Source organism: Phocoena phocoena, chromosome 15, assembly GCF_963924675.1.
Source record: "Phocoena phocoena chromosome 15, mPhoPho1.1, whole genome shotgun sequence".
NCBI classification, from domain to species: Eukaryota; Metazoa; Chordata; class Mammalia; order Artiodactyla; family Phocoenidae; genus Phocoena; species Phocoena phocoena.
Genome location: NC_089233.1, coordinates 45,231,345 through 45,249,569, shown reverse-complemented (window position 1 = coordinate 45,249,569; position 18,225 = coordinate 45,231,345). Strand labels below are relative to the sequence as shown.

The 18,225-nt window shown below is 41.9% G+C and overlaps 1 protein-coding gene across 2 annotated transcripts in view; it reads right to left on the bottom strand.

The window, feature by feature from the left end:
* KIF16B (kinesin family member 16B) overlaps positions 1–18,225 on the bottom strand; it is a 256,485-nt gene that overhangs the window by 22,271 nt on the left and 215,989 nt on the right. For both annotated transcript variants that reach the window (XM_065892000.1, XM_065892001.1), the window contains one exon: positions 15,980–16,063. In XM_065892000.1, the coding sequence (XP_065748072.1) occupies positions 15,980–16,063 (84 nt within the window). The remainder of the gene's footprint in view (positions 1–15,979; positions 16,064–18,225) is intronic.

Genomic DNA, 18,225 nt, shown 5'->3' with positions numbered 1-18,225 from the left:
AGAGATTTCTCATATCCACCCTTATCCTCACATACACACAGTCACTATTAAATTCCCACACCAGAACGTTCCATTTGTTATAATCAGTAACCTACACAGACATCATTATCACCCAAAGTCCGCAGTTCACATTAGGGTTCACTCTTGTTCATTCTGTGGGCTTTGACAAATGTGTAATGACATGTACCCACCATGACAATATCATATACAGCAGTTTCATTGCCCTAAAAATCCTCTGTGCTCCACCTACTCATTCCTCCCCACCACTAAGCCCTGATCCTTTTATTGTGTCCACAGTTTTGGCTTTTCCGGAATGTCACACAGTTGGAATCATACAGTATGTAGTCTTTTCAGATTGGCTTTCTTCACTGAGTTTTATGTATTTAAGTTTCCTCCATTTCTTTTCATGTCTTGATAGCTCATTTCTTTTTAATGTTGAGTACTATTTCACTGTCTGGATGTACCACAGTTTATTTATCTAGTCACCTACTGAAGGACATCTTGATTGCTTCCAAGTTTTAGCAATTATGGATAAAGCTGCTATAAACATTCATGTGTAGGTTTTTGTGTGAACATATGTTTTCAACTCACTCGAGTAAATAGCAAGGAGTACAACTGCCAAATTGTATGGTAAGAGTGTGTTCAGTTTTATAAGAAACTTCCAAACTGTCTTCAAAAGTGGCTGTATCATTATGCATTCCCACCACCAATGAAGGAGAGTCCCCATTGCGTCACATCCTCACTGGCACCTGACGTCCATGGTGTTCTGGATTTGGGCCGTTCTAACAGGTGTACAGAGATATCTCATTGTTATTTTAATCCGCAATTCCCAATTGACGTATGATGTTGATTAACATCCTCTTATATGGTTATTTGCCATGGGTATATTTTCTTTGGGGAAATGTCTGTTCAGGTCTTCTATTTTTTTTCATTGGGTTTTTCATTTTCTTACTGTTGAGTTTTAAAAGTTCAAAGTACGTTTTGGATAAGAGTCCTTTATCAGATGTGTCTTTTGCAGGTATTTTTTTCCCAGGATGAGGCTGGTATTCTCATTCCTTTGGCATTGTCTTTTGTACAGCAGAAATTTTCAATTTTAATAAAGTCCAGCTTATCAACTATTTCTTTCATGCATGGATCATGGATTTCTTGTTGTATCTAAAAAGTAATCACCATACCCAAGGTCATCTGTGTTTTCTCCCATGTCACCTTCTAGGAGTTTTAGAGTTCTGCATTTTACATTTAGATCTATGATCCATTTTCTGTTACTTTTTTGTGAAGGGTATGAGGTCTATGTCACGAATCTTTTGTTTTGCATGTGGATGTCCAGTTGTTCCTGAATCATTTGTTGAAAAGACTATTTCTGTTCCACTGTATGCCTTTGCTCCTCTCCCTAAGATCAGTTGACTATACTTACGTGGGTCTATTTCTGTGCTCCCTATTCTGTTCCATTAATATATTGGTATATTCTGTTGCCCATAACATACTGTCTAGATTACTGTAGTTTTATGGTTAAGTCTTTTGGGGTTTTTTTAAAATTTTTATTTATTTTTTTATACAGCAGGTACTTATTAGTCATCAATTTTATACACATCAGTGTATACATGTCAATCCCAATCGTCCAATTCAGCACGCCACCATCCCCACCCCCACGCGGCTTTCAGCCCCTTGGTGTCCATACGTTTGTTCTCTACATCTGTGTCTCAATTTCTGCCCTGCAAACCAGTTCATCTGTACCATTTTTCTAGGTTCCACATGTATGCGTTAACACATGATATTTGTTTTTCTCTTTCTGACTTACTTCACTCTGTATGACAGTCTCTAGATCCATCCACATCTCTCCAAATGACACAATTTTGTTCCTTTCTATGGCTGAGTAATATTCCATTGTATACATGTACCACATCTTTATCCATTCGTTTGTTGATGGGCATGCAGGTTGCTTCCATGACCTGGCTATTGTAAATACTGCTGCAGTGAACATTGGGGTGCGTGTGTCTTTTTGAATTGTGGTTTTCTCTGGGTATATGCCCAGTACTGGGATTGCTGGATCATATGGTAATTCAAGTTTTAGTTTCTAAGGAACCTCCATAATGTTCTCCACAGCAGCTGTATCAATTTACATTCCCACCAACAGTGTGAGAGGGTTCCGTTTTCTCCACACCCTCTCCAGCATTCGTTGTTTGTAGATATTCTGATGATGGCCATTCTAGGTGGTGTGAAGTGATACCTCACTGAAGTTTTGATTTGCATTTCTCTAATAATTAGTGATGTTGAGCAGCTTTTCATGTGCTTCTTGGCCATCTGTATGTCTCCTTTGGAGAAATGTCTATTTAGGTCTTCTGCCCATTTTTGGATTGGGTTGTTTGCTTTCTTAATATTGAGCTGCATGAGCTGTTTATATATTTTGGAGATTAATCCTTTGTCCGTTGATTCATTTGCAAATATTTTCTCCCATTCTGAGGGTTGTCTTTTCATCCTGTTTATGGTTTCCTTTGCTGTGCAAAAGCTTTGAAGTTTCATTACGTCACATTTGTTTTTTTATTTCCATTACTCTAGGAGATGGATCAAAAAAGATCTTGCTGTGATGTATGTCAAGGAGTGTTCTTCCTATGTTTTCCTCTAAGAGTTTTATAGTGTCCAGTCTTACATTTAACTCTAATCCACTTTGAGTTTATGTTTGTGTATGGTTTTAGGGAGTGTTCTAATTTCATTCTTTTACATGTAGCTGTCCAGTTTTCCCAGCACCACTTACTCAAGAGACTGTCTTTTCTCCATTGTATATCCTTGCCTCCTTTGTCATAGATTAGTTGACCACAGGTGTGTGGGTTTATCTCTGGGCTTTCTATCTTGTTCCATTGATCTATGTTTCTGTTTTTGTGTCAGTACCATATTGTTGTGATTACTGTAGCTTTATAGTATAGTCGGAAGTCAGGGAGTCTGATTCCTCCAGCTCCGTTTTTTCCCCTCAAGGCTGCTTTGGCTATTCACAGTGTTTTGTGTCTCCAAACAAATTTTAAGGTTTTTTGTTCTAGTTCTGTAAAAAATGCCATATGTAATTTGATAGGGATTGCATTGAATCTATAGATTGCTTTGGGTAGTAGAGTCATTTTCACAATATTGATTCTTCCAGTCAAGGACATGGTATATCTCTCCATCTGCTGGTATCGTCTTTAATTTCTTCCATCAGTGTCTTATTGTTTTCTGCATACAGGTCTTCTGTCTCCCTACATAGGTTTATTCCTAGGTATTTTATTCTTTTTGTTGCAGTGGTACATGGTAGTGTTTCCTTAATCTCTCTTTCACATTTTTCATCATTAGTGTATAGAAATGCAAGAGATTTCTCTACATTAATTTTGTATCCTGCAACTTTACCAAATTCATTGATTAGCTCTCATAGTTTTCTGGTGGCATCTTAGAATTCTCTATGTATAGTGTCATGTCATCTGCAAACAGTGACAGTTTTACTTCTTCTTTTCCAATTTGTATTCCTTTTATTTCTTTTCCTTCTCTGATTGCCATGGCTACGACTTCCAAAACTATGTTGAAAAATAGTGGCAAGAGTGGACATCCTTGTCCTGTTCCTGATCTTAGAGGAAATGCTTTCAGTTTTTCACTGTTGAGAATGATGTTTGCTGTGGGTTTGTTGTATATGGCCTTTATTATGTTGAGGTAGGTTCCCTCTGTGCCCACTTTCTGGAGAGTTTTTATCATAAATGGGTGTTGAATTTTGTCAAAAGCTTTTTCTGCATCTATTGAGATGATCCTATGGTTTTTATTCTTCAATATCTTAATATGGTGTATCACACTGATTGATTTACATACATTGAAGAATCCTCGCATCCCTGGGATAAATCCCACTCGACCATAGTTTTGATCCTTTTAATGTGTTGTTGGAATCTGTTTGCTAGTATTTTGTTGAGGACTTTTGCATCTGTATTCATTAGTGACATTGGTCTGTAATTCCTTTTTTTGTAGTATCTTTGTCTGGTTTTGGTATCAGGGTGATGGTGGGCTCACAGAATGAGTCTGGGAGTGTTCCTTCCTCTGCAATTTTTTGGAAGAGTTTCAGAAGGATGGGTGTAAGCTCTTCTCTAAATGTTTGATAGAATGCACCTGTGAAGCCATCTGGTCCTGGACTTTTGTTTGTTGGAAGATTTTTAATCACAGTTTCAATTTCACTACTTGTGATTTGTCTATTCATATTTTCTATTTCTTGCTGGTTCAGTCTTGGAAGGTTATACCTTTCTAAGAGTTTGCCCATTTCTTCCAGTCTCTCCATTTTATTGGCATAGAGTTGCTTGTAGTAGTCTCTTAGGATGCTTTGTATTTCTGCGGTGTCTGTTGTAACTTCTCCTTTTTCATTTCTAATTTTATTGATTTGAGTCCTCTCCCTCTTTTTCTTGGTGAGTCTGGCTAATGGTTTATCAATTTTGTTTATCTTCTCAAAGAACCAGCTTTTAGTTTTACTGATCTTTGCTATTGTTTTCTTTGTTTCTATTTCATTTATTTCTGCTCTGATCTTTATGATTTCTTTCCTTCTGCTAACTTTGGGTTTTGTTTGTTCTTCTTTCTCTAGTTCGTTTAGGTGTAAGGTTAGATTGTTTATTTGAGATTTTTCTTGTTTCTTGAGGTAGGCTTCTATAGCTATAAATTTCCCTCTTAGAACTGCTTTTGCTGCATCCCATAGGTTTTAGATCATCCTGTTTTCATTGTCATTTGTCTCTAGGTATTTTTTTGATTTCCTCTTTGATTTCTTCAGTGATCTCTTGGTTATTTAGTAACGTATTATTTAGCCTCCATGTGTTTGTGGTTTTTACGATTTTTTCCCTGTAATTCATTTCTAATCTCATAGCGTTGTGGTCGGAAAAGATGCTTGACATGATTTCAATTTTCTTAAATTTACTGCGGCTTGATTTGTGACCCAAGATGTGATCTATCCTGGAGAATGTTCCACTTGGACTTGAGAACGAAGTGTAATCTGCTGTCTCTGGATGGAATGTCCTATGAATAACAAATCTATCTGGTCTATTGTGTCATTTAAAGCTTCTGTTTCCTTATTTATTTTCATTTGGATGATGTGTCCATTGGTGTAAGTGAGGTGTTAAAGTCCCCCACTATTACTGTGTCACTGTCAATTCCCTCTTTTATAGCTGTTAGCATTTGCCTTATGTATTGAGTTGCTCCTATGTTGGGTGCAAATATATTTATAATTGTTATATCTTCTTCTTGGATTGACCCCTTGATCATTATGTAGTGTCCTTCCTTGTCTCTTGTAACATTCCTTATTTAAAAGTCTAGTTTATCTGATATGAGCATTGTTACTCCAGCTTCCTTTTGATTTCCATTGGCATGGAATATCTTTTTCCATCCCCTCACTTTCAGTCTGTATGTTTTCCTAGGTCTGAAGTGGGTCTCTTGTAGACAGCATATAGATGGGTCTTGTTTTTGTATCCATTCAGCAAGCCTGTGTCTTTTGGTTGGAGAATTTAATCCATTCACGTTTAAAGTAATTATCGATTTGTATGTTCCTGTGACCATTTTCTTAATTGTTTTGGGTTTGTTTTTGTAGGTCCTTTTCTTCTCTTGTGTTTCCCACTTAGAGAAGTTCCTTTACCATTTGTTGTAGAGCTGGTTAGGTGGTGCTGAATTCTCTTAGCTTTTGCTTGTCTGTAAAGCTTTAGATTTCTCCATCGAATCTGAATGAGATCCTTGCCGGGTAATCTTGGTTGTAGGTTCTTCCCTTTCATCACTTTAAGTATATCATGCCACTCCCTTCTGGCCTGTAGAGTTTCTGCTAAGAAATCAGCTGTTAACCTTATGGGAGTTCCCCTGTATGTTATTTGCCATTTTTCCCTAGCTGCTTTCAATAATTTTTCTTTGTCTTTAATTTTTGTCAGTTTGATTACTATGTGTCTCAGCGTGTTTCTCCTATGTGTCTCAGTGGGTTTATCCTGCATGGGAAGCTCTGCGCTTCCTGGACTTGGATGGCTATTTCCTTTCCCATGTTAGGGAAGTTTTTGACTATAATCTCTTCAAATATTTTCTCTGGTCCTTTCTCTCTCTCTTCTCCTTCTGGCACCCCTATAATGCGAATGTTGGTGCGTTTAATGTCCCAGATGTCTCCTAGGCTGTCTTCATTTCTTTTCATTCTTTTTTCTTTATTCTTTTCTGCAGCAGTGAATTCCACCATTCTGTCTTTCAGGTCACTTCTCCGTTCCTCTGCCTCAGTTATTCTGATATTGATTCCTTCTAGTGTAGTTTTCAGTTCAGTTACTGTATTGTTCATCTCTATTTGTTTGTTCTTTAATTCTTCTAGGTCTATGTTAAACATTTCTTGCATCTTCTCCATCTTTGCCTCCATTCTTTTTCCGAGGTCCTGGATCATCTTCACTATCGTTAATCTGAATTCTTTTTCTGGAAGGTTGCCTATCTCCACTTCATTTAGTTGTTTTTCTGGTGTTTTATCTTGTTCCTTCATCTGGTACATAGCCCTCTGCCTTTTCATCTTGTCTATCTTTCTGTGAATGTGGTTTTTGTTCCACAGGCTGCAGGACTGTTCTTCTTTCTTCTGCTGTCTGCCCTCTGGTGGATGAGGCTAAGAGGCTTGTGCAGGTTCCCTGATGGGAGGGACTGGTGGTGGGTAGAGCTGACTTGCTCTGGTGGGCAGATCTCAGTAGAACTCTAATCCACTTGACTGCTGATGGGTGGAGCTGTGTTCCCTCCCTGTTGGATGTTTGGCCTGAGACAACCCAACACTGGAGCCTACCTGGGCTCTTTGGTGGGGTTAATGGCAGACTCTGGGAGGGCTCACGCCAAGGAGTACTTCACAGAACTTCTTCTGCCAGTGTCCTTGTCCCTATGATGAGCCACAGCCACCCCCCACCTCTACAGGAGACCGTCCAACACTAGCTGTAGGTCTGGTTCAGTCTCCCCTGGGGTCACTGCTCCTTCCCCTGGGTCCCGATGCACACACTACTTTGTGTGTGCCCTCCAAGAGTGGAGTCTCTGTTTCCCCCAGTCCTGTCGAAGTCCTGCAATCAAATCCCACTAGCCTTCAAAGTCTGATTCTCTAGGAATTCCTCCTCCTGTTGCTGGACCCCCAGGTTGGGAAGCTGACATGGGGCCGAGAACCTTCACTCCACTGGGTGGACTTCTGTGGTATAAGGGTTCTCCAGTCTGTGAGTCACCCACCCAACAGTTATGGGATTTGATTTTACTGTGATTGCGCCCTTCCTACCGTCTCATTGTGGCTTCTCCTTTTTCTTTGGATGTGGGGTATCTTTTTTTGTGAGTTCCAGTGTCTTCCTGTCGATGACTGTCCAGCAGCTAGTTGTGATTCTGGTGTTCTCCCAAGAGGGAGTGAGAGCACGTCCTTCTACTCCGCCATCTTGGTTCCTAATCCTATGGTTAAATCTTGAAGCTGGGTACTGTCAGTCCACCCACTTTGTTTTTCGCCTTCAGTATGGCACTGGCTATTCTGGGTCTTTTGCCTCTCCATATAGGCTTTAGAATCAGTTTGTCCATGTCCACAAATATCTTGCTGGGGGACTGCACTGAATCTATAGACCAAGTTGCAAGACCTGATATCTTGACAATACTGAAACTTCCTATCGATAAACATGAACTACGTCTACATTAGTTTAGTTTTTTGATTTCTTTCATCAGTTTTTATAGTTTTCTTCATATAGATCTTAAACATATTTTATTAAATGTTTACCTAAGTATCTAATTTGGGGAGTGCTAATGTACATTCTATTGTGTTTTAAATTTCGATCCCCCTTTTTCATTGCTGGTATATAGGAAAGTGATTGCTATGATATATTAACCTTGTATCCTGCAATCTTGCCATAATTGTTTTCAGTTCCAGGAGACTTCCTTTCAATTTTTTTAGATTTTCTACAGAGACAATCATGTCACCTGTGAATAAGAGTTTTATTTCCTCCTTCTCAATCAGAATAACTTTTTTTTTTTTTTCGGTACGCGGGCCTCTCACTGTCGTGGCCTCTCCCGTGGAGCACAGGCTCTGGACACGCAGGCTCAGAGGCCATGGCTCATGGTCCCAGCCGCTCCACGGCATGTGGGATCTTCCCGGACCGGGGCACGAACCCGTGTCCCCTGCACCGGCAGGCGGACTCTCAACCACTGCGCCACCAGGGAAGCCCAGAATAACCTTTTATTTCCTTTTCTTATCTTAGTGCATTAATTAGAACTTTAATTTTAAAAGTATGCTGTAAGTCACCACACAGCGATTGGAATGTAGCAATTTTTAAAAGAAGAATGATCATTTCTAGTGTTTGCTATGTACCCAGCGCCTATCCAAGTATTTTACATGTATTATCTCATTTAACCTTCACAACAACTCTCTGAAGTGGGTACTATTATTATCCCCATTTTAAGGATGAGAAAAACTGATCCACAGAGAGGTTAAGAAACCTGTTTAAGGTTACCCAGTCAGTAAGTAGCAGAGCAAGGATCCACAACTAGGTCTGCTGGACTGTATAATGTATGTTTTTAACCATTATCCTGTATCAATTTGGGATGTATTACGGGCTAGGGCCTATGTCTTGTACAGGTGTTTCTTAAACACCACTCTCATTTGATCCGCTCAGCAACTCTGAAAGTTAGCTCTTCTTATCCCTGTTTCCCATTGAGAATGATGAAGCTCAGAATGGGTAAGTAACCAGCCCAGTGGCCTACTGCAAAGTGGCATTTAAACCCATTTATGCATATGCTCTGGCTTTGAAAATGTTTTTTGTCAGAACAAATATGTGATATTTGCTATTCAGTGCAGCTTTAACTGATCATTCAACAAACACTTACTGAGGGCCTGTTAAGGGCCAGGAACTGTTCTAGGCACTGAGGAGACAGAATTGAATAGGCAGCTGGAAACCCTGTCCTCACAGAACTTACCTTCTAGTAAAATATAAAGCACTGAAAAACAAAACAAACGGACAAACAAAAACATCCCCCCAACCACCGCAAAGTGCTTGACCAAGAAGCCACAGAGGCATCTGGTGGGGAGTGAAGGGGCAGGGCTCTCCGAGGAGAGGACGTCTGAGCTGAGGGAGGTGCTCCAGCCTCGGAGATGCTTCTGCTGACTTAATCCCAAGTCAGTAACGACATGAAGACCCTGACTGCCTGCTTAGAGCTTTAGATTGGGAGCCCAGTGATGGGGAAGAGTTTTCCCACTTGCAGTGAGTTTTGAGTCCCTGAGTTGTTAGCCATCAGCCCACAAAGGATGCCACGTGGGGAAGGGGAAAAACGGCAGAGTAAAACTGACAGTATGGCAGGCGCTTCCCTTGTCCCTCCAGCCTCCATCTGGGTTTGGAAGTCGATCCTCTCCTTGTAAACATGTGTTTCAATTTTGGTTTCTTCTCAATTAAACCAAAGACTCTGCAAGGAAACCAAAGTGGGATTTTCCCTCCAGATGGGGACTCACTCTTCTGATGTGACCATAAAGTGCCAACTTACACTGATATGGAAGGACTTCTGTTGTGTAAAATGACTTCTTGATGGGCACTTTGCCTCTGGAGTTCATTCTTTCTCAGACTTCCTCCTTCCCCTTACGGCACCGCTTACCTACAGTATACACACTTCATCATGTAATTCTAACAATTCCATGGAGCAGATATGATTTCTGCCATTTAACAAGTAAGGAACTGAAGTTTAGGGAGGGAACTAAGGTCACAGGACACTGGAGTAGTCTCACAGAGCTGGGTTGCAAGTGCAGGTCTGACTCTAGAACCTTCTGCATTATTCCAATACCACATGGAGTTTCCCATCTCCTTCCTGAATCTTCATCCCAGATCACAGCAATTTTAGCCCCTCTGACTTCACGAAGCACCGTGATGAAACAGCCCCCAAAGTCCAGCTCAGTCTCCTCCCACACAGCGACAGCCACGTAACCCCCTTCAGAAATGCTCTGTGATCAACAAATCACAGAAAACAGTCACTGCTAATACAAATGACCATATAACCAGAAAAAGTAAAATACATAAAAACATAAATGAGGAGGGAAACAGTTCTTTCTGTGAGGTATTTTTCACTCTCGGCCTACTTTGGTAATGGTTCCGCCATTATCCGTTCTGTAAGATTAGCAGAGAGTAGATGGAAAGAATGTTCAATTAAGCACAGAATTGCCAGATACCTTTCAGGTAGCCGAATGAGTGAGAAAATGCAAGGATTTTCACCTCCTGAAATTTATTGTGAAACTGAAAGGATTCAACCTATACAATGTCTAAACCAAAATGATTCTATTGTTGGAAATCAAAGGTTTGAAAGTAACATAAAACTGAAGTATCAACAGAAGCAGACACTGCTGTTAGTCAGAAAATCTGGGCTGTGCAGGGAAGTGGCAGCCGGTGCTGGGCAGGGGGACGTAGCACTACGGCAGCCGCCATAACACCCACGTTGTAAGGCATGGGAACCACCAAGACTTTTATTTTGAAAACAACTCCTCATTTAGTTCACGTTAGAAAAGAGGACACCTGTGAGCTCTGGGCATCTCTCTATAGTAAGAAAAAGTGATGAGACGCAGCTGAGGGCCGGCCTGGTGCTCACAGTTAAGCTCGGTATTCTCCTGTCAAGGGCAGACAGCTCCAAAGGACACCAAGACCAGGTGAGGCTACTCTGTGACCACGAGCAAGACAGAAAGAAAAACAAAACCCAAAAAACACTCCACAATCATGTCTGAACACAGAAACATGAATACTGTACAAACCATGAAAATGATCAAATACCCCCCTCCTCTGGCTAACAGGATGACTGCTGTGTTTCTTATCAATCATAGTTTTAACCTCACTCTGTTCTTCTTGCCTTCCAGATAAGAACTGTTAAGACACCCAATCAGAGAAATAGCCCAACATCCAATCCAGAGCAAAGTCCGCTTGCTTGCACTCTGCCCTGAATCACCTAACCCAGGGCCAAGTCCTATCATAAGGTCTCGGTAACACCTTGCTGAGATGCCCCCTGCCTCCCATGGTATCTGTTCTTTCTTAGGGCAGGGAATTAATAAATCTAACACACTGTTAAAAAAGTAGGTGTATGTCTGGGGGTCACTGGCCGAAACGCACTGACATTTGTCAAGCAGAGGCTTGGGGTACATCAGGCGTGCTGGGGACGCCACAGTGGGCAGCCTCACTGTCAGCGACTCGGGAGACATGCAAAGAGAGCCGACCGGCTGTGAACAACAGCTATGTAAACGCAGAGGAACGGTGCTCATTTCATAATGATCCTAGGCCTCGCATCTTTCTCACACTGGACAGTAGCTTGACTGTGATTCAATCATCAGAAAGCATTTCTACACTTCAGATGACAATTTTACAGGATGAAAGGGTGGTGTTACACCATGAGATTCCTGGTATCTTCCAGGTATCACCATAAGAACAGTCACATAATCTTAGTCTCTTTGTCCTCAGAAATTCATTTTGCAAGTAGATGTAACAAACTGAGGTGCTCACATTGCTACACTTCATGACTGCAGGTGGGGGGCGTTCTTTGGTCCTCCCCTGGCTCTTAAAGCAGATCTGAAACGTGCTGGAAGGCGCCATCACTGTGGCCAACTGTCCTCATCACCACCACCACTTTCATTCACCACGGTACCACCTAACATTTCGGAGTGCTTCCCTCTGTACCAGAGGCCGTGTGATGTCCATGATCTCATTTAACCCTCAGGTCAACTCCTGGAAGATGGTGGTATTATTTGTCTTCATTTGTCAGTGATAAAGGACACTGACAGTGACATTAACTCCAAAGGAGCAAACCCAGGATTCGAGACCAGGATGAAGCGCCCCAGGCCCATGCTCTAAGCTTCCACACTATTTTTATCCATCTTAATAATGCTCTAGCCAGTGATGTGAAAATGGGGAAGAAGTGGTCTTGGGCTGCTGCCTGCTCTAGTACGTTCAAGAAAACGTCCGAGAAACTTCTCAGGTTCTTACACCTAAAGGTGGTGGTTTTATTCTTGAAAGCTTTACTGTTTTATTAGAGGATTTCACTTGTTTTCATTAATTACAGTTACTCCTTGAAATGACAGACTACTGAGATGATTAGCACAAATGTTTCCAAGTAGATGATAACATTCTCTGAAATTAGTGACCCAAAATGCACCTCTCATCAATCAACAAAAACAAAATAAAAAACTCATCTATTTGGGGCTAATATTGGCAGATTTTCTGAGAATTCAGTGAATAATAGAGTACATGTGAAGCACATGTGAAATATCATGGGCGATGAAGATTCAATTACGTTGATTCTGTTGCCTTCAAGTAACTGAAGAGTATAATAGGGGAGATCTGAGACATAAACATATCTTTTGATACAAGCAAGAAAGTACCAAGAATCTTAAAAGAAGTGGAGGTGAAGTCTCATGGACATTCCAGAACAAAGTGTGCAGAAGACCCAGCTCTGTCTCCAGCTCAGAGTGTGGTGAGGATTAAGAGAAGGAGGCTGCCCTGAAAGACACTCTAGTATAGACTGAGGCTTTGCCCCTCACTGGCTACATGACCTTCTTTATCCTCCCCAAGACTTAACTTTCTCACCTGTAAAATGGAAATAATAATAGAAGTCACCTCAAAAGCTGGCTGGAGGAGTAAATGGCATGATATATCAAGCCTTTCACTCATGCCTGGCACTCAGTAGACACCCAGTAAATGTGAGACGTAGTACTATGTGAAAGCCTACGGAATTGCCAATATTCCACCATTTTTGACCTATGACAGTGACAGGTTCAACCTGATGGTAATGGTATCTGGCTTCAAGTGCAGTAACAAGCGCCCTTCTGCTCCACGTAACTCATCAGACAGAGACTGATGTGATCATTTCCTGTTACCTCCACAGCCTTTTCTGTTGGGCTGTCGTCCGCGTTACAAGAAGGGCTTGGAGGAGCTGAGTACCATGTCACACGCGGGAGAGCCGCTATCAGAACCCTCTGGCTGCCCGATAGCAGGGTCTGCCCACGATGTGCACATTTACACTGAACGGTTCCAGCGGGGCCGGGATGGCAGCAACAGGGGGTTCCGCCCACGTCAGAAACCTCCAGAGACTCTGGCTCTTGTGGAGCAAAAGTGCTTGGCGGCATTTGGGCATGAGATGCAAAGCAGTAACAGGCCAGATTCTGGAAAACCTGGCTCTGGGTTATAAGCTACAGCGGTCCTGGTAACTCTTTGTGGGTGGAGCCTATACACGTTTATCAATAAGAGTGAGTTCTGGAGGCCAAATGTACACTTCGCCACTGAGCATCACCACGTCCTGACCCTTTTCCTGGTGCTACACACCCCAACCCCACACGGCTACCACCACACACACCACTAATATTCCTCTCTCCGCGGTGATAAATCTAATCTCTAGAACATCTCGTGACAGGCAGAAATTTCTGTTGTTACCCATCATTTTTAGAATAATTATTTTAACATTTTTATAAATAGGATTTAACCTTATATAAGTTAGAAAGTAGGTATCTAGATCTTTCATGTGAAAACATTTGACACTTTTTGTTGATAAACTCAAACACAAGGTCCAAATCTTGCAGCTATTTTAATAGCAAGGAAGATCGAAACGCAACTGGATGCTTGCTTAGAACATTGCTCTATGCAGCTCAGTTGGCATGAGGAGGTTTGTAAAGCTGTGTTTCTGAATTTTAAAAACCAGCAGATAATTCCTTTGGCGCAAACACTATGTATATCGGTGTGTGCCAGTACAAGTGTGTCCTACTGAAATCCACCTTTTTCTGTACATGCCTATGTATTTAACTATACCTCCAGGTAGAGTTTCATACAGCAATGTAAACATATGCTCTTTGAGGGCAAGAAGTGTCTCATTCACCTTGATATTCTATATAACACCTAGCACTGTCCCCAGCATGTATCAGGAATTAAATAAATGTATATTGAATTGAATAGGAAGTTCAGGGACAATAAATGTTAATTTTCACATGAAAATGCACTAAATCAGTGACTCTTGGTGTTAGATTGAAAATAAAAATCATAATAGTTGCAGGAAATCAACTCAAGAATCTCAGGTTAACTTTCCAGTAAACTGAAGCTGAATTACACTCTCCTTGACAAGAACATAATATTCTAAGATTTAACAGTCAACATGAGATGAAATCCACTTAATTTAAAATGTAAGCCCCTATATTACCACAAGGTGTGGAGAATCCATTCCTTATGGGTTAATGCCACAGGTAAACCACAGTCACGGGCAATGGGAGGGATGCTTGTATCCACAGAGATGTTGACATAAAACTCTGTTTGTCAACAGCTGATGGTTCGGTAGGGCTAAGTGATTAAGCAGGAGATCCTGCAAAAACAAACATGGGTCCCACCTGAAAGTACCAAGAATGAAAAGGTGCCCTGGGCTTTGCTCTGACCCTGGAGGCTGGAGTGGAAAGACAAGAGTCCCCAAGAGCAGGGCTCACAAACGCACAGCACACAAACGCCCAATCTGTGGGGCATGGCTGGCACCATGTGCATTTAATTAGGGCCCTGAGTAAGTAGGGATGACAACAGCTACTTCCTGTTAGTTTACAAACTTGTTTTTATACACTGTCGTTCTGCACGTTTCCATTAAAGACAAGTCTGGATTACTGACACAGGTAAGGGTTCTGGAAAGAAAACCATCACTAGTTCTGCTGTGAGTTTTAAATTGTTTGTATGATACAATTAAACATTTAAGAGAACTTGGTCAAGCAGGCTCACCATGATAACCTTTCCCTTGAGTTTAAGCTCTTCAGTTGGGTATCAGGGTCATACCACCTCATAGGCTGATTTTTAGAGCCCTGCAACGACCCATCCAAACCTCAGTCGTAATAGTTCCAGCACCCTTTCAAAGGTGTAATTCTATAGTTTAACTCACAGGCCTGTAAGCATGGCCACACCCTGAAACTCTTCTTTCCTCAGATCACTTCTATACTGAGGATCTCAAGTCTCTAAAATGCCCCTCGTGGACCACAATCTCCTAGTCTTCAATTTCTCCACGGTCCCCACTCCTCCCTTTTGCTCTCACTGCAACCTCCAGCCTCTGGAGGTTTCCCTAAGGCTTGGTTCACTGGTATTCACTGGACTCCATGGGCAGCCATTTCAAACTGGCTGTCTCCAGGAATGAGAAAAATACCGCCGTTTTATGGAGACTTTCACAATTCAGAAAGGGCCTGTCTCAGGCCTCCTCTTATTTGATTTCATTTGCAATACGTCTTCTTTTTCTTCCTCTTAAAAGAGTAGCAGAGGGGACTTTGCGAGGCCCCAGGAAGCTTGCTGACTGGAGTGAGCTATTTGTAATTTTATCCTGCCTGCCTCAGTGGCTCACAGCGGCAAGAGGGTAGCCCATGCCCGAGGGTTACCTGCGACCATGCCTCAGCACAGTCTGCCTCGGTAGCATCAGATGCCAACCAGATAAGCAGCTCTAGCCTGCAAAGCAATACAAGCTCTACGGAGCAGTCAACAGTGCATGCCAGCAGGGAGGCAGTCAGAAAAACAACAGTTGTGTTGAACCAAAGCTCTCCACGGAGCTGGCTCAGAAGACGAAGTTAAAATAAGTCCAACAAAACCTAACCATGACTAAAATGGGTATGTGTCTTTTTGCTTCCAGCCACCTTGAAAAAGTAACAACGATGCAATACTACAAATCTTCAGTTAATTAATTCAAGTTTTTGGCAGCAAGCTTCTTACCCCCAGCCTGCATTGTGTACCATCTGTCTATGTGAATATTCAGTTCTCACCCACAACCTGCTTCCTAACCCTTGGTATAAATGTATCTCCTCAAAACCCAGGAAAACGCTCTGTTGGGGGTGGGGGGAAGGACTTATATTTTAAATAAACTGATCTCATTACTTTACAACCTGCTCCTGCCACCTCCTGAGTTAATGAAGCAGCATCTCCCCCATCCGTGAACAAGAGTTAAGTGTTTAAGAGGAAGAATTCTCACTGGTCAATCAGATGGCAAATTTTCTGCACACAGAGAAAGAAAAGCTTAATTCTGTTACCTCTAACTGATTTCGCCTCTCAGCAATCACACGTTCATCCTTGTTTCCAAATAGTTTCTTTGGAGGGAATTCAAGAGTCGCGAGCTGAAATACATATTTTATAAGAGAGGCATTAATATCACACCTGTGATCTTTGGGCTATTATTAATCCATTATTTGGAATCTCTATCATGGTGGGCGGGGGGAGAAGAGAAAGAGGTTGGAAGTTTAAAGATGGTAGGGCGTGCCTTGCTTAGCCACCAACCGCGTGACCTTGAACAGACCAGGCAAGGCTCCACAAGGGTCACCCGAGAGGCAGGATGATGGGGCCTCAGAGGAAGGACAGACTCGAGCCTCAGTGTTTTGTCCCAGACGACATAGTAGACGCTTTGCCAGGCGGTGTTTCACATGTTTTATTTTTTAAAACACAAGTTTGTTCTTCTTTTAGTCCCCTTCTAATACTAGAATTCAATTATATTTGTGTTGACATGAGAATTTGAAAACTCAACAAGCATACTACCTGAACATTTTGTAAAAAAGTTCTGTAAACTTTCCATATTGCCTTTCCTCAGCTACTACTGCAAATGCACATGGCCCATGTGAAAAGAAGGCTTCTCTTTCAATCTTTTCTCCTTGTCTCCTAGAGAAGAAAGGTTTAGAATTTGCTGGAGCCAGGTCTTGGAATTTCATAGGTATTTTCCTTAAGCTTCTTTTCTTGGAAGTATAAAAGTCATAACGAAAAGGTAAGTTTTCTTATAGACTCCAAGGCAAGAAAGAGCTCTATAATCTGGCGGAAACCTGACCAGCTCGTGTGGATTTGGTTGAATGAACGCTGAGTGGCAATAATCGCTGGTGTTGATGAAATTCACTATTTCCTTCCTTCCTCGCCCTGTCAGGCTCAGACACACTGAGAGGTCAACAAAGCATTATCAAGAAAAAAAAAAAAGAACATTTCTCCCACAATATAGGTCACAATGTGCCACAAAATTCCTATTTTATACATATGCAAACCTTGGCTGATTTATATTGCCACGGTGGGAATCAAAAATTAAGAACTAACATCTGTATGTACAGGACTTAGAAAACTTAGTACTAAAGGAGAATATACATACAGCAAAATGCACATATCCTAAGTGAACAATTGGTGAATTTTCAACATCTCAACACACTGTAACCACCACCCAGATCAAAAGAGAACACCCCCGGCCGCCCAGGAACCCCTGGCACTCCCCTCCTGTCCTGTAAAAGGCTGGCGCTGGCCTGACTTCTAACAGCATGGTTTAGTTTTTCCCATTTTTCAGCTTCAACATATGGCACGAACCCTTTTGTGTCCACCGTCATCGCTCTACCTCATGTGTGCGAGGTCCACCCATGTTGCCATGTGTAGCAACAGTTTGCTCATTCCTGTGGCCGAACAGCATCCCACCATGTGAACATTCCACCGCTGGTCTGTTCAGTCTCTGGTTATCGGGCTTTTGGCTAGTTTCCACTTTCTGGCCCTTAGGCATTGTGCTGTTATGAACATTTTCCTATAGGTTTTCCATACGTTTCCTATGAACATATGTAGGGATTCCTGCTGGTCATAATCTGAAGGGTGAAAATGCTAGGTCATATGGAATGCTAAGCGTTCAGCTGTACCTGGAGTTATCAAATGGTTTCCCAAAGCAGTTTTACCACCAACACTCCCACCAGCAGTGACTGAGAGACGCAGTGGCTTCAGATCCTCACCAGCGCCTGGTGCTGTGGTCTTTTTCATCTTGGCAATGCTGCTGGGTATGCCGTGATTTCTACTGTGGTTCAGATTTGCATTCTCCTAATGAGCCATGATGTCGAGCATCTTTTCACATGCTCATTGACCATCTGGTTACTCATTTGCGGGAAGTGTCTGTTCAACTCTTTGGGCCATTTTTTATTGGGATATGCCTTTTTCTTATTAAGAGTCACTCTTCCTTTTCCCTCTCTTCGAGGTGTCTTTGATGACTTTAGAGCCCTTTTACAAAGTTAGTAGAAGTCAGAGGTTTGCTCCTTTCAAACTCAAGTGCTCTTTCTACCCCAAACCTTGGAGTGGGTGGGGTGTCGGACCTCCTTCTCCTTCTCTCACCAATGTTCCAATCTGGTTGCTTACAGGCAACTTTAAAATCTGTTCAAGGTAAAGTGAAAGGCCATGGGCACCGAAGTAAGACAGACCTAGTTTGAATCTTGACCACTAACTAGCTAACTACTTTGTTTCTCTGAGCCTGAGTATTCTCTGCTGAAAAAAAAAAAAC